The sequence below is a fragment of the Neolamprologus multifasciatus genome, chromosome 7 (genome assembly GCF_963576455.1).
Source record: "Neolamprologus multifasciatus chromosome 7, fNeoMul1.2, whole genome shotgun sequence".
Taxonomy (NCBI): Eukaryota; Metazoa; Chordata; class Actinopteri; order Cichliformes; family Cichlidae; genus Neolamprologus; species Neolamprologus multifasciatus.
The window spans coordinates 42,845,305-42,861,539 of NC_140445.1; the positions used below are offsets into that span (position 1 = coordinate 42,845,305).

The 16,235-nt window shown below is 36.8% G+C and overlaps 1 protein-coding gene across 2 annotated transcripts in view; it reads right to left on the bottom strand.

Moving 5' to 3' along the window:
- LOC146514986 (chemokine-like protein TAFA-5) overlaps window positions 1-16,235 on the bottom strand; it is a 55,398-nt gene that overhangs the window by 12,782 nt on the left and 26,381 nt on the right. Inside the window, exon 3 of one of the 2 annotated variants that reach the window (XM_085167290.1) lies at window positions 5,343-5,470. In XM_085167290.1, the coding sequence (XP_085023416.1) occupies window positions 5,343-5,470 (128 nt within the window). Of the gene's footprint in view, window positions 1-4,782; window positions 5,471-16,235 lie in introns of those variants that run through there. The other variant, XM_085167289.1, reaches the window with a different exon arrangement.

The following is a 16,235-nucleotide window of genomic DNA, read 5'->3' on the forward strand; positions in this document are numbered from 1 at the left end:
TGACTTCCACCAAAGCATGACCAATGGGATCAATTACAGAACTAAGCTCAAATCGTCACGTGTCACACTTTTTTTCTCTCCTAGTGGAAGAGTGGTTTATTTCAGAGACAATTAACAGAAAAGAAATAAATCCGCCATTCACTGAGAACACGGTGATCCAGGCAGTTGACATAATGTAAGTAGAAGCTGAGATGGAGCCCTTTACTACACTTCTTAGATCCAATGAAGCAAATACAGACAAATTTTAGAAAGCAGAGTTCTCAGAAATATAAAACTTTCTAAAAAAAACTCTAAAAATAATCATTAAAACAATCTTGTACTGTTTAGTAGACTTGCAGGTTAGTTATACTTCATTCCTTATTGACTTACAGTGGTCATCTAACATACATTACTTCAGCAAACTGTAACCACATATGCTTACATTCAAATGCTCCGACTATAATGTGAAATCTGTATATTGTTTCTTGTGTGTGCCCCTGCGATTTAAACTTGTTTTATTACAAGATTCAATAAAACAAGATTAAATCTACCAATCTGCATGTCTTAATAACATAACAGTGTCATCTGTATCTTGCACCTGTAAGTGACAGAGATGACAGATATGAGCTTAACTGTGTTACACGCTAGTTTAAAATACATTACTGCTCTACAATGTCATATACCGGCTCCCGTCATTAGTGTCTGTGTGTTTTATCTGCCATTTCCATGATAAACACCACAGCTGAGAGTAAACTGGAAAGCAGGCAGCATTTTTCCAACATAATGGCTTTATGATGAATTGTGGCTGGTGATGACAAATAATGAGCTCTTTTTCTATTTATTTCACCTCTAAAGCAAACACAAATCACAAATTATCCCATTAATATTGAATAACTTATAGCATCTTAATTCACCCAACCAACATATGTTTAAATCCTGCTGAGGTGCATCAGTCCAGCTACCCTATATGGACACAGGTATTGGGCTACACCTCTGAATCTTTGAATTCTGCTCTTTTTAGACCCATTGGCACATAAAATGCCACCCTTGCAACAAGTCAGTTTCCTTCCTCCTACATACTCCGAAATCAACTATTAGTGGTATTATTGCTGAGATGGTCCAGTCTGCTGGACCATCTCAGCAGTGGATTTCCGGAGTCTGCTCACTTCATCTATGGTTCCCCTGCTGCTCTGCACAACCAGCAACCTAGGTCTGGCTAGGCAAAATTACCTTTTTATACCAATTTCTATATGGTCAAAATGACATTGTCATCTTTCTATCCCTATTACCCAATTCACTATATAATGAATAATTAATTTTTTGAAAAAGTAATGAAACATGAGAGGAGTTTAATTGCAGAGAGTTACACTATTTTTTAAAATGGCCTCAAAATGACCTCCGTCTTGGTTCTTGTGTTAAATATTTAAAACTGTGATGTTTCTTCTTTAAACTGGTTTAAAACATCTGGAGAGAAACAGAAATTGACATTTCTATTGTAAAAGGTTGAAAAGCAAATTTAATTTGAGGCTTATCTTAGCATGGTCATGAACTTCAATAGCTAACTGGCAACATTTACCATTTTTAAAATCAGAGATATTCTGAGCATACTTTTATTTTTCTAAAATTAAGAAGGGGCTTTCATTTTTTAAAAGGTTCATAGCATTAACAGTTTCATATTCTTTAACTGTAAAACATGTTTATGCTCATCTAGATTTGCCACAAATTCTATTGAGGTGCTTTAAAAGATGTGCACATCTGAATAATTGTTTTGTTTGCTTAGCATTAAAAATGTGGTCAGGGGAGCGAAAATTAAAAAGGAAGTTGTTTCAACTTTTCTTTACTGTAGACTTCTCATTTACTTAAATGGAGAATGAATTTTAAGGATCTTTTATGGCTTTTTCATTTTTTGTTGTTGTTGTTGTTTTTTTCTTCATTTTTAAAGGCGTAAAAGGTTTACTGGAAAAAATGACAGCATTAGTATATCTACAACAAAGGTGTGGAAAGCAATGGGACAAGAGTAAGAAGAGAGACATAGATTAAAATCAGTGTTGAATGAATTTTCTGGCAAAAATTACATGTGAGTACTGAAAGCTGAAATATTTTGCCTGCAATTGTCTGAAAAGGAAAAAAAGACTGAACAGCATTTGTTGAAATTACTGTTAAAAATGGAAATAATTATAAGAGCTATAATTAGGAGCTACGGGGCATCAAAAACAGAAGGCTTTGGTACAAAATAATTTAAGGCTTTCTTAAATTATTTTGTCTCCATGGTACTGAATGACATTACCTCAGGAAAAGTTGAATGAACTCAACAATCATACAACGAAAAACTATCATGGTGCTGGGTCTTTGACCCATTGATTTGAAATTTATTGTGGATGCATCATTCTTTTTTCTTTTTTTTACAGTAAGAGATGATTTATGTTAAAGCTCTTTGAACTTTTTTGAGGTTTGTTCCTCCTTGTGCCTCTGAGATTGTTATCTACATTTCTGGTTCATGGATTATGTTTGTTTCCCTTTGGTTCCAGTCTGTATTTTTATGGTTTTAAGGTTATGTAGCCTTTTGTTATTATCATCATTTATTGCCTGTCACTGTATCACGTTCATATGTTTTAGTACTGGTCTCAGTCTTTGTTACGTCCTGTTTTATTTTGATAGCCCCTCATCTCGTGTGGATTGCGTTTAGTTTTGGGTCCCCGTGTCTCGTTAATCAGATCCCATTCAGCTATGTTCCCTGGTGTTTCCCATCTGCCTGATGTGTATATATTGTTTGTAATGTAGTGCCTTGTGGTTGTGTCTTCCCTTACAGTTTGTGCTCTCCACTGTGAAGTTTGGATTTTCCTTGTTTTGGACTTTTTAGTTTAACCCTTGGATGCACAACCTACCAGTACCTACACTCTTCCACGAGTGGGGTCAAAAATGACCCCAAATAAAATCAATGCATTTTGCTATAAACTTTGTTGTTATTCTTCAAAATCTTTAAAACGAAGAGTTGTAATATTTTCATATTTGAGGTATTTTTTCATATTTGAGGCCCTTTGCATTTTTATTTATTTTTTTCATTAATTTTAAGAAATTGCAGTTTTTGTATCACTTGTATCACTTTTGTATGCTTGCTCTGCATATACTGCAGAAGCTGGGACTTCCCTCTAAAAGGCACAAGTTGTTCATCCACTGTAACACAATCACTGAGGATGAATTTCTGCCTGCAGTTGACCAGGAACAGACCCCATATGTAGCGGAAAGCTGCCATGTGGTTTGTTTTCAGTCGGTAGGCTCTGGTCCTCTTGTCATCAAAGTGCAAGAAACTGTGAATATCTTTAAATCTTTGAATTGACATACTGGCCTTGTACCATGGGTTATGCAGAGTACTCCCAAAAAACACACCGACTGGTACATCCCAGTTCTTCTCACTTCCTGCAAGAATGGTCAATCAAATGAAGGCCAGGAGCTCTTTTTCCGCTCTTTTCCCCTGTCTGTGGCTACTCTTCGTGCCTCCATGTTTGTGCATGTCAGCACCTCTTCTATTATATTATCAGACATGAACATCTTCCATGCATCTATTGGGGAGACAGTACTAAACCCAGGTGCAAGCCCTGGCCAACTAATTCAGAATATTGTGGCTAGAGCAGTAAGAGGGGCTCATTCTGTTAGACTAAATATTTATTTCCTCATCAGAGGACTCCTCTGTGTCTGACTGGCCTTGTTCAGTGGGGGGGACAATAGTCTGGGTCCTCTATATTTGAGATGTCAGATTCTGAGTCAGTGCCTCCGATGGGCTCTTCATCCCATCCGTCCTGGATCATTTGTAGGGCAAGGTCCACAGGGATCCTAGCTGGCCTCATAGCAGCCATGTTACTTTAAATATTAAAAAAAATAAATCAGAAAGGACAATGTTTGAAATGCACAGGAAACTATAAACAGGGCTGCACATAAATGTCCGCAGTTGCGCATTTGCTGTCAAAATAAAAGACGCGTACCAGATAAGAAGTTGGAACGCTCGTTTGCGTACATTAGATGTTCTGGAGGAGGACAGACATTTGTTCAGAACTCTTAAAGATGTCGAAATAGCAAGCTCCGTAAGCAATTACTTTGGTGTTCCTCCACCACAAAAGAGGCACGTATTCTCTGAATTTCCGGGAATACCTTTATTTTGACAGTGAATGCGCACCTGTGGACCACTTATGTGCAGCCCTGACTATAAATCATATATGTTACTGTGTAAAAATTAATTCCTGATCCATCAGAAGTGTAAGTGGGACAGTCAGAGTTGCTAAGAATGAAAGTTCCATAGAAGGAACTGCTTGGGGTCATTTTTGACCCCACTTGTGGAAGAGTGGGGTAGTGATACAAAAACAGCATTTTTTTTAAATTAATGAAAAAATAAATAAAAATGCAAATGGCCTCATGTTACAAACATATTTTATGAGGAATACCTGGAATATGAATATATTACAACTTTGCATTTTAAAGATTTTGAAGAAAAACAACCCATGGGGTCATTTTTGACCCCACGTGTGCATCTAAGGGTTAATGAAACTACCTTTAGTTTACCCTTTGCATTTCTGACTCATGCATTTGAGTCCTGCTACTTAACCAGCCTTGTTAAAAACTCGATGAACAGAAACTTAATTTGTTGAACCAGGTTAATTTCATTCTGTTACAAAAACATGGGTAAAAGTAGCTGAAGATTGTAATGAATTAAACAAAAAAAATCTGAACAACACAAATTTAGATCTTCATTAGACCAATGAAAATTCAGATGGGAAGAATGAAGTTATATTAATTCAAAAATGTTCCCTGTTTTAACTCATTATTGTTAGGTTGTTTTTTTCTTCCAGTTTCTGCTCAAGGATCATTAATATAATTCTCAAAATTACCTTTTGACAAGACTCACGGTGAACCTGACATTATATTTTTCATGGACAACAAAGCTGAACTGTGTATGAAATATGGGAATTTGTTTTTCATCTGGCATTTAAAAGAGAAAAAATTATAAAATTATTACTCCAAATCACATCTGTTGGAAGGCTGTTGACAACTGGGGGGGAAAATAGCTCCTCCTTCACAGTAAACTTGCACCAATAAAGACTGCACACCTGAGGTAGGGTGTGCAGCTTTCTTCATTCTTACAATTTAAGTTCCCATGTTTGGAGCTTACTTAAACTCTGTGATTCATGGTTTTGTAAAAATAGGATGACTCCTTGAACAATACAGCAGGTTTTGCTTCTATACTTTCTGTTACTACATGCAGCTAAACTGATGAAATCAATTTTCAGTATGTTTTGCAAATATGTTCAAATCAACATTTTTTCAGTGGTTAGTGCTGTGTTTGTATTTGTCAGCTAAGCTTGTTTTCTCACCGTGGTGGTTTTCACTCTGCCTCCTGGTTGAGTGCAGGTCCAGCCTGACTGATTGACCAGGAGATTACAGCCTTCATCCTCCAAGCACGGAGTCATCTCACACCACTGTCGACTCGTGATGATACGAACTGAAGAGGACGACAAGAGGAACAAGAGGTAAGTATGCTTGAGCTTCAAAGTTTTTACGTTATTTGTGTTTTTTCATCAGCATCTTATGGCTGAACCCCCCCCCCCCAAATCTCCTTTATCATAAATGATGATCTTATTCTTGTTGATGTTCCTCCTTTTACTCCTAGACTGTTAACAATGACGAAATAGGTGCAGATACACAACTGCATTTAAAAATTCAAAAAATCTATCTAAATTCAAATAATCTATATTCTGCAATGGCACTCCGAGTTTGCAGTGTTTGCATAGAGTTTACACACATGCTGCTGCACAATGTCAGGTAAATAATTGTTGAACATACCAAGCTGCTCATACACAGTCTTTACAGAACATTGACAATTTTATTAAGATACACATACAAAATATAACAAGAAATACCAAGGGCTTTATGGTTAACATTGGTGAAATAACCCTTTAAAACAATGTTGTAGAGTAACAAGGGTTCTGTGATAGTTAACCTCTGCCCAGCATTTTCAGTCAGATGTGTGTGACTCTGGATCATGTCGAAAGAAGACCATCAAACATCTGTTATTAACAGCTGTATGTGTTTTCAATTAAACACTATAAGTGGACAACACAAAATAATTTAATGTTCCTCATTATGCAAAGGAAATGAGAGGAAAATGTGTCAATGGTAAAAATAAATAAAGATGAACATTAGTCGGACATTTACATGCACTCATCATGTGCATAAATATCATGGTAATTTGGGCCGTACCAGATGATCAGAATGAAAGGCAAAAGCAGTCACTCTACACTCTACAACTAATGACATGTGAAAACGTTTTCAAAGAAACTGGAGTCCAGTTTAAAACTGTGCCCATAATTCAACAGCTTGTAAAACCATCTTTAGCAGCAATAACTCAAAGTAACCATTTTCTTTACAATGTCATCATTGAGTGATAGAGGAATTTTGGTCCATCCATCCATTCGCTTCCGCTTATCCTTTTTCAGGGTCGCGGGGGGCGCTGGAGCCTATCCCAGCTGTCATAGGGCGAGAGGCGGGGTACACCCTGGACAGGTCGCCAGTCTGTCGCATGGCCAACACACAGGGACAGACAACCATTCGCACTGTCATTCACTCGCACATTCACACCTAGTGGCAATTTGGATTATCCAATTAACCTATCCCCACAAGCTGCATGTCTTTGGACGGTGGGAGGAAGCCGGAGTACCCGGAGAGAACCCACGCAAACACGGGGAGAACATGCAAACTCCACACAGAAAGACCCCGGCCTGATGGTGGAATTGAACTCAGGACCTTCTTGCTGTGCGGCAACAGTGCTAACCACCGTGCCACCGTGCTGCCCATTGGCAATTTTGGTCCACTTTACAAAATTGTTTCAGTTCATTGAGGTTTGCGTCATCTGTTTAAATGCAACAACATTTCAATTGGGTTGAGGTCTGCACATCGTCTGGGCCATTTGAACACTTTGGTTCTTTTTTTTTTTTTTGTAGACATTCTTTTCTAGATTTTATTGTGAGGGTTATTTTTTTTCTCTTGGGCATACAACAACAAAAACAAAAACAAAAATCTCCTTCAAAAACATAACAAAGAACATAAGAGGTTTAACCTAAAAATCCCTCTAATCACAATCTTATTAAATATCCTAAAGGTCTTAAAGGATGTGCTGCTAATACTATTACAGTAGATCTTTAAAAGATCTTGCAGAGTGCATATCTGGACAAGTGAAAGCAGCTGTGGGAGCATGAGGGTTACTTACCAGGCAAGTGGGTTTAATGTTGTGGCCAATAAATGCAAAATAAAGGTATTCTAATGCAGTGTGCATAATTAATGTAGCATGACATAGCATGAACAAAGCTTATGACATGCCATATAATATATTCTAATATATTATGTAAAATAGAATGACCTGAGTTATCAGCACTATGTGGAAAACACACACACACACACACACACACACACACACACACACACACACACACACACACACACACACACACACACACACACTTCACTTCATTTGCAGGGATATTCCTGCTGTTTGAAGTGATTCTTTACTGACCCAGTCTTTCAGTTCTTGCTCTCATTCCTGGCAATTACACACTCTGAGCCATGTCTGGGGAAACACAAAGAAAATGAAAGACTGTAGAGGCCTGTAATACATAACCTGGTAATCAGTTCGCCCATTGGAGCAGTGGTGTGATTGTGATAGCCTGTGAGCCCCCAATTATCAAACCAATTTCCTACTGAACAACAGTAGCATTGCTCAGCCATAATATTTAATTAAATTCTTATATCCCCTCACACCTCTATCCAGATGGAGAGATCCTTCAGGAGGAGGAAACAGTTCAGCTCATTTTTATTGAAAAGGTTATTATTAGAATTTAGGTTTAGGACACAATATAAAATTACAAAGATTAGTATGGTTGTAATTTAAGATATAAATCTCTATAAAGATTTCTGGCCTTTGTTGGAAATGGAGTATATTTTCTTGTTCCTGGTATCATTAATAGGAATAAATGAAAAATCATTTGTTGTCATATTGAATGTATACTAGCAATATCATCTGTAGTGTGTAGGATGACTTCGCCTTCACATGTTTCCTCTTCTTGATTTCTAAAGTTAAGGATAAATTGGTGGAAGCTGAAGGAAAAATATTGCATAGAGTTCATTGAGGAGATGAGATGGGCTCTGAGTGGTTACCAGATGACTGGGAAAGTACCCCTGAAGTGCTGAGGGAAACACGGTATTTGATGTATCCTCTGGAAAAAGGAACAAAGACAAGCAGACTTGGTAGTGGTATGACCAAACAAAGGAAAGGATCTGAAGGAAGAGAAAAAGCAAAGAAAACATCGGATAGCCAAAGAGATGAAAAAAGTAGACAAGAGTACTGGGGGTTTAGGTGTATGGGAAACAGAGAGGCAGCAAAGACAAAGGAAAAGGCTTATAGTGAGTTGTATGTGATGTTGAGGAGGAAAGGACTTGTATCAAGCTGGAAAAGATGTGCAGAAGATTAGGGTGATTAACGATGTGGATATTGAGATGAGCAGTGAGAAGACTGTGTTAAAAAGATGGAAGGAGTACCTTGAGGAGCTGATGAATGAAGAAAATCAGAAGAGGATGGATGGAGGACAGTTTCATGGTCCATAGCTCCATGAATTTTGAAAAAATAAGTGTGAGTTCAGTCGTGCTCCTGACCTAATGCAGCATCTTTGGATTTTGACTCTTACTCTTGAAAAAACCTTTTTTGGTCTCGGGTTTATGGGCAGAGACCAAGCTGTCAGCACTAGCATCTGTCTTTGACATGAAATTTGGGTCAGTTCGACATCAAAGTTGACCTCTTCACAAGTTTAACGTCCAAGATGAAATTGTACGTGAAGATTTCCACAACTAGACTTACAGAAAGTGATCAACACAAAATTTAAACATATTAGGAATGCTTCACTTAGAGTTTTGCTTTTTGTAAGTTCAGTAATTTGATAATAATCAGACACTGTATTAGAGCCTACTTATTTAAATCTAAAACATGAATTGCTTTCTAAATATCTGCTTACTATTATCATGTCTGCATTGTTTTAAAAAAAAAAAAAAGGGGTTTCAAAACTTTCGATTTTTAGATTACAAGAATGATTGAATTGCTTACTAAATGTTTGTTTAAATTAGTAGTTTTTATTTCCTCATGTATACCACATTCTCCTGAAAGTCTCTTAATGTCTGACCAATAACAACACAGGATAGATAAATGCATTTCAAGGTGAATTACGTTGCAGAGTGTAGAAAAACAGGAAAGAAACTTTGAATCAATAGTGTGAAATGGAGAATCAGTGGATTAATAGCATGTATCGGTAAGTACCCGAACACCTGTGAGCGCTGCATCACTACTCTGACAAATTAATGACTGCAATGCAGATCCATCCACCACCGCCAAGCACAGTTCATTTATCCAGAAAGCGAGGAGGCCATTTTGTAATGACTTCATTCATCAAAGAGGGTGACCTGAAGGAGGGTTGCTCCTTTGTCTCTAGAGAATGAGACAATCCTACAGGAAAGAACACGTTAGGACTGAAGTGCAAATGAGGCAAACAAAAAATCTGTGCGAAACTTTAAAGTGGACACAGACACCTGTTTTACATGTTCTTTTTTCCCCCGGTTGTAAATACCCTTTGAATTCCAGCTAAATGTTTCTCGCTTATTCTTCTCTACAATCTCCTCCGTCATCAGGTCTGATGCTGGTGCTGTCAGTGAATGTTTTAACATCTGAGTCTAGGACTTGTTTTACAGTCTCTGAATACTCTGGCTTTTTGACCTTTGGGTTCGTCTCCACCTGATGAGAAAGAAAAAGGTTTCTTTCACTCATCTGTTTGGACTCAGAGCCGCGGTGGTTAGCACTGTGCACTGAGTTTGCAGGTTCTCCCTGTGTTTTCGTGGGTTCTCTCTGGGTACTCTACCTAGGTAATAAGCACATCAAACCAATAGGTGTGAGTGTGAATGGCTGTCTGTCGTTAGTCGTTGCGTTAGTCCTGCAACCAATTAGCGATCTGTCCAGGGTGTACCCGCCTCTCACCCTGTGGTAGCTGGGATAAGTGGAAGAAAATGGGTGGATGGGCTCAGAACCACAGTCTTTTTTTAGTCATTACCAGGAGTAAATGTTATTCTCAAAACTGTAACTTTTTTTTTATTTTACTACTTAAATCATGGAAGAACAGCAGAGGAATAAAAAAAAAAAAAAAGTGTTGACTGTTTACTTTTTATTCATTTCTGTGAGCATGAAATCCTTATAAAATTAAATACACAGAGTTTTAATCAAACTCATCCAGAGTTTAAATTTCAATTTTTCCATTCTCATAGACTTTGTCTATCTATAAATAGTTTATATAAGTCTGTGTGGATGTTGATCTTTCCCTGAAACAGTGGAAGCTTTGGCTCAACTACCTAAAATCAACCCGAGTGGTTCCTGAGCAGAGCTATGAAGGGACGGATAAAAACAGACTGTGGTATGATTTTGCCCCCTGTGCTCTGCTGGTGTAATTCAGCAGCAGAAAACAATAAAAATTAATGGCAAGTGTTGCTTGAGATACAAGCTTGAGTTTTCATCCTCGCCTTTGCCAATTGTTTGTTTTCACCCACCTTCTAAAATAAAGCTCACTCACATCAAAAGTTGCACCTTGGGTCCTATTCTCCTACTCCGCACGTCTGCCATGCCTGAAATATTTATTTCATTTTTATACTTTAAGGCTAACAGAAAGGACAATGAAATGTCAATCAAGTTGCTTGTACTGTGCTGCAGATTTTATTTCAAAAGGTTAAAATAGGATTTTTTTTTTAATTTGCTAGAAATGTAAAAATCTGTGCTAAACTTTTAAGTGGACACAGACACCAGTTTTAATAGGATACTGTGGTGGTGAAAGGTATGTAATCACCCGAGTCTCTGCTCTGGAGCAGGTTTTCTTGAAGTATTCCACTATTCACTACAGGGATGCTATTAGCAGGTGATGGGCAGTGTCTGCTGTTGAAAAACATAGTGCTCAGAGGTTGTTTTGTGTGAACACTGCAAAGAATCTTTGTTTGTGGTCTCAAAGATGTCATGCTTTTTCATTTTTAACTTGTAGTTCTATTCCTGTTAACCAGTAAATAATGAGATAAATAAATATTGAAATTTTAAATAAAGTTGATTTTTAAATAAAGTTTTTTTCCCTCAAGAACTGCAGATATTTTTTTAACCTAAGATTACAAGAGAAAATACAAACTTGCATAAATATCAAATTAGATTCATGCAAAGGTTAAAGAGATGCTGAGATAGTACTGAGTGTGCTTTGAGTACTTTAGCAAAGTTATTCTAAAGGTCATTTACAGTAATTTAGAAGTAATACTTGTACTATCTAGTTTAAGTTGCGCTATATACTAATGAGTGTTGATAAACCAAAAACATCATCCCAAAGCAGGAGAGAGTTTTCCAAACCAGCTCTGATAACAGACACACATTTTAACTCATTCATCTTGAAAAACACAAACGTAAAGCTGTTTGGATCCAAAACTGTACATACGGCACCGGGAACAACAGCAGTAACAGAATTTTACAAGAACAGCTACACAAATTGTTTCTATCAGTGGCTCTGTCAGTAAACTTATTAACTACAACGTATCTTCCAGCATCTAAGAAAATGTATTATTTGTGTGAATTTCAAATGTTCCAGCATAAAAGTATTTTTGATTTCCTTTTATTTATTCATTGTTAGCTTAGCAAATAGAAATGGCTGTGATGTAATCTCCATGTAATCTGATGCAAATGGTCTCATTTAAGATAATAAAAAAGCCTAGCGGTTGGGCTGCAGTCATTTGATTTAACAATGATTAAAATTTAGGGGAAAAAACTATGGTAAAACAACTTAGCAAGCTTATGCTTATTAGAGTGCATCCATTATAATCATATTATAACAATTTTAAGCTATTTAAATTTACTCGCCAGCTTAGTTGCTATCACTGAAGTGACCCATTAGTCTTTGCTAGCTGAGAGAGAGATTAAATTAAAGTGCCACAGGTGTATAATGAGGGCCTTATACTGTAAAATAATGAAAAAATTGTACATACAGAACAGTGTTAAAAAAACAATAACAATAAAATAACAATGAAAAAAAAAATAGACCATAACTAAGTAAAATGGAAAGTATTGAAGTGTCTGCCAGGATTTTGTTGCATAACTAGAGTCAACACATTGCTGTTGTTCTTTCCATCAAATTGCAGTTTACAGTCAGACTCAAATAATTTTGAATTTAATAAAGCATATCGGCCATATCAGCTTTTAGGGCAATAGAGTTTATTCTAATAGAAGACAAAGTTGGAGCACTAACACTAAAAAATAATTCAAATATACATACAGATGCAAAAAAGCTAAAAATGTTATGAAATGAATGCTTCACATATATTCCTACTTAGCAACAACACTTAAGTCACTGGCAGCTGAAATTAATAAAATTAATTATCTGCTAGGAAATCTAGCTGAACCTTATATAATAGCTCTGGTAGAAAAGTCCTTCAAAGAGCTGCATTTTACTTTCCTACTTGGAGAACATTTCATATTTCAGAGCCTGTGGGGGACATAAACTCAGAAACAGCAAGGAACACGGAGGAAAAAACACAGCATTGTGAGGGTACAACGCAACAAAGAGCAAGGAAAACACAGGGCTTAAATACACAAGGGAGTAACGTAGGAATGGGAAACAGGAGGGAAACACAGCTGGGACTAATTAGACATGATGAGACAAGGGGAAGCAAAACTAGATACACTGACATGAGATAAGTAACTGGCAAAGTAAAACGGGAAGTATAACACAGAGACGTGGACTTGACACATAGACAGAGAGACATGACTGACTGGGGAGACAGAGGGAACATGGAGGCAAGAAATGAAATGTGGAGCAAAGGGAGGACACAGAGACTGTAACTAGAAGCTAAAAAACACAACAAATTTAATATGAACAGAAAACCATCTACCGAACTCAAAACCATGAATAACAATAATCAAGGAATACAAATTAAAACAGATACAAAACACTGGGTCACAGACCCAGCGCTGTGACAAAAGAAGAGACAGCTACTGATGAAATGCAAAGAAACTTTGGGATTTGAACTTCACATTCAAGAAGACAATTGGAAGACTGAGAGAAAGCTTCACTTATGTTTTCTCATAAAGTACTGGACTGATCTGTTGTCTTAGAACAGGGGTGTCGAACTAAAGGCCTCGAGGGCCAGTGTCCTGCAGGTTTTAGATATCACCCTCGGTCAACACACCTGAATCAAATGATTAGTTCATTACCAGGCCTCTGGAGAACTTCAAGACATGTTCAGGAGGTAATTTAGCCATTTAAATCAGCTGTGTTGGATCAAAGACACAAAACCTGCAGGACACCGGCCCTTGAGGCCTGGAGTTCGATACCTGTGTCTTAGAAGATTGTGCAGTCTGTGAAACCACAATGTCTTAGGGTACCTTTTTTTTTTGCATATTCCTAGAAAAACAATTATTCACAGTATATTATATTACTTTAGTAAGTATCTATTGGAGACCTATTCCAACAAATTTGAAATTAAATGATGCCCTGTATCTGAAGTTCTTAACCCTCCTCTCGTGTTACGGTCGTCACTGACCCATTTTAAATTTCAAATGCATAAAACAAATCACAAACATTTGTTTATTGTATCAAGGCTTTTTGACTTTGTCAGGAACCTCTATTTCTACAAAATAAAACAAAAAAAAATATTTTCACTAAATTATAAAATGCTCTAGTTGAAATTATGACATTTGTGTTGTTAGGGTCAGTTTCGACCCAGGTATAATATTATGAGTATAAAGCAATAATTAAAGCCAAAACTGAAATCATAAGTGCACTGTCAGCTAAAACATTGACAGCAAGCTCCTCTCCTAATCATATGAGCTTTAGGGGATTCTTATTTTGCGTGTTTTTTGCAGTATACCTGCACAAAAACAAAACAAAATAAAGACGGACATGTCAAGACATGTGAGGTGAATTCACTCATTTGAGTGGCCATTTGACTTCCAGAGTGCACATTTACAATTTGCAGCATACAAAAATGAGAAGAAGATTCACAGTGAGCCAAGTTCTGCATCATATTTTTGGTGAAAATGAAGGAGAGGACACAGAGCAGCATAGAGATTCAGATGGGCAGGTTTCTAGGAGGAAGACAATGTGGACTATAATCCAGAAGACACAGACACATCTGATCATTTTCTGGGCAACGATGTCACTTCACACATTTGATATCATTTTGATTCAGGAGTCCTCAGATTTGAGACCAGACCGAGGTCTGACAAGCTTGCTCCCATCAGGGATGTCTGGGAGAGATGGGTGCAGTTTCTTTCCCTGATGTTCATCAGCCAGAGGTGACAGGGGATGAACGTCTTGTCCACTTCTCGAGGAAAATGCCCCTACCGGCAATACATACCCAGTAAGCCAGGGAAATACGGCAGAAAAATCTGGGAAGCCTGTGATGCAAAAACCAACTATGGCTGGAATGTACAGATTTTCACAGTCAAAGCTGTGAGTGGCACCCCTGAGAAGAAACAATGAAAATGTGTGGTCCTCGATATGACCACTGGACTGCAGGATCACAATATCAGCTGTAATATTTTATTTTATTTTTTACCAGATATGACCTCGGACAAGAACTTCACAAAGGAAACTTCACAAAGGTGTAGCTGTATCATTGGGAAGTGATAAAAAGCCCACAATTACCCACGATTATAACCAAAAGAAAGGAGGAGTGGACTTTTTCTTTTTTTTCAGTTTATATTAAAGGTCTACTGCTAAAAAAAACAATTTTTTTGTCTTTTCTTGATGTAAATATCTATGGGTCGAAATTGACCCGTAACACCATAGATGTCATTTTAGTAATTAATCTTAAAATGAAAAAAATCAATAAAACAGATTTATTTAAGAGATGTGTCCTATACCCCTCAGTAATAGTCAGGTAACACAATCGAGGGGTATAGTGACAAAAAAAGACCCACAGGCCCACACCAAAAGTATTAAAACCAACATTTTCATGGATAAGGAAGCCTAACAAGATAACCAAGAGATGAGAAACAAATTGGATGATCACTTATTGTTTTTAGTGTATTTTATAACTGATTTAATTCACGGGTCAAAACTGACCCGTTAACACAAGAGATGATAACAGAAAGCTAACACAAGAGGAGGGTTAATCTAGTAAATACTGTCAAACAAGTCCTTTTTATGTTGACAAACTACCAGATGCAGTTAACGTGATCACTAAAGAGAAGTTAATAGGCATCGTCAAATTCACAATCATTGTGGATTCTTCAACACCACTTATTAAAAGACTTAACTGAATGCATATATACAGATTTTAAACATGCATGTATACTTTTGACCCTGTGTAGATTAGAGAAAATCCAAAATAAACCCAAACATGAGCAATACAAATTTAAAGTAAATAAAGATCATTCCATCCTGGGAAAAAAACAGTTCAAAGAAATAAAAGTCTCAAATAACTATAATGAGTTTATGTAAACTTCTGGCCACAACTGTACTTTTATTATCTAGTATTCTATTAGACAGATGCAGCCAGCCATAGCAAACAGATTTACCATAGCATGTTCTATAAATAAATGTAACATAATAAAAAATATAGAAAAGTCAAATCAAAGATTATAGATAAGCAAATAAAAGTAAGATCACCAATACTGTCAGAGCTTTGCTATAAAAGCACGCTCATCTTGTCATCCAGCTAACCCTTCATATATTATAAATTTAGTACAGAAATTTGTATCCAAACACAGAAACATGTTATTCCCATGAGTTAAGTTATATCCTAGAAAGCGGATTCTGTTCATCTGGATGTGGCGTGCTCAGTGGGAGACATGTTTCATCACTCATCCAAGTGACTTCAGCAAGCAGTACTTTTGTATAATGCACTGTTATGTAATGTTACTTCTACACAAGAAACCAGTTTTTTTTTTAAGTTCATTTGTAACAGCTAAAAAGTTGTCAAATTAAACCAGGCCAACGTTTCTGTTTGTTTTACTCTTTGCTATTCAGCCTCAAAGCTTTTTTTTTTTTTGGATTCATTTGTATTATGACCAAAACAAATGCCACTGACTAATATGAGGTCAGTTTCACGATCATTGACATATAAATTGGTGTAACCATTGATCAATAGCAATGAGTCTCTGTGTTTTTTTCTGTGTTATTATGTGACTTTCAAACTCCAAAGCTTGATTGAGC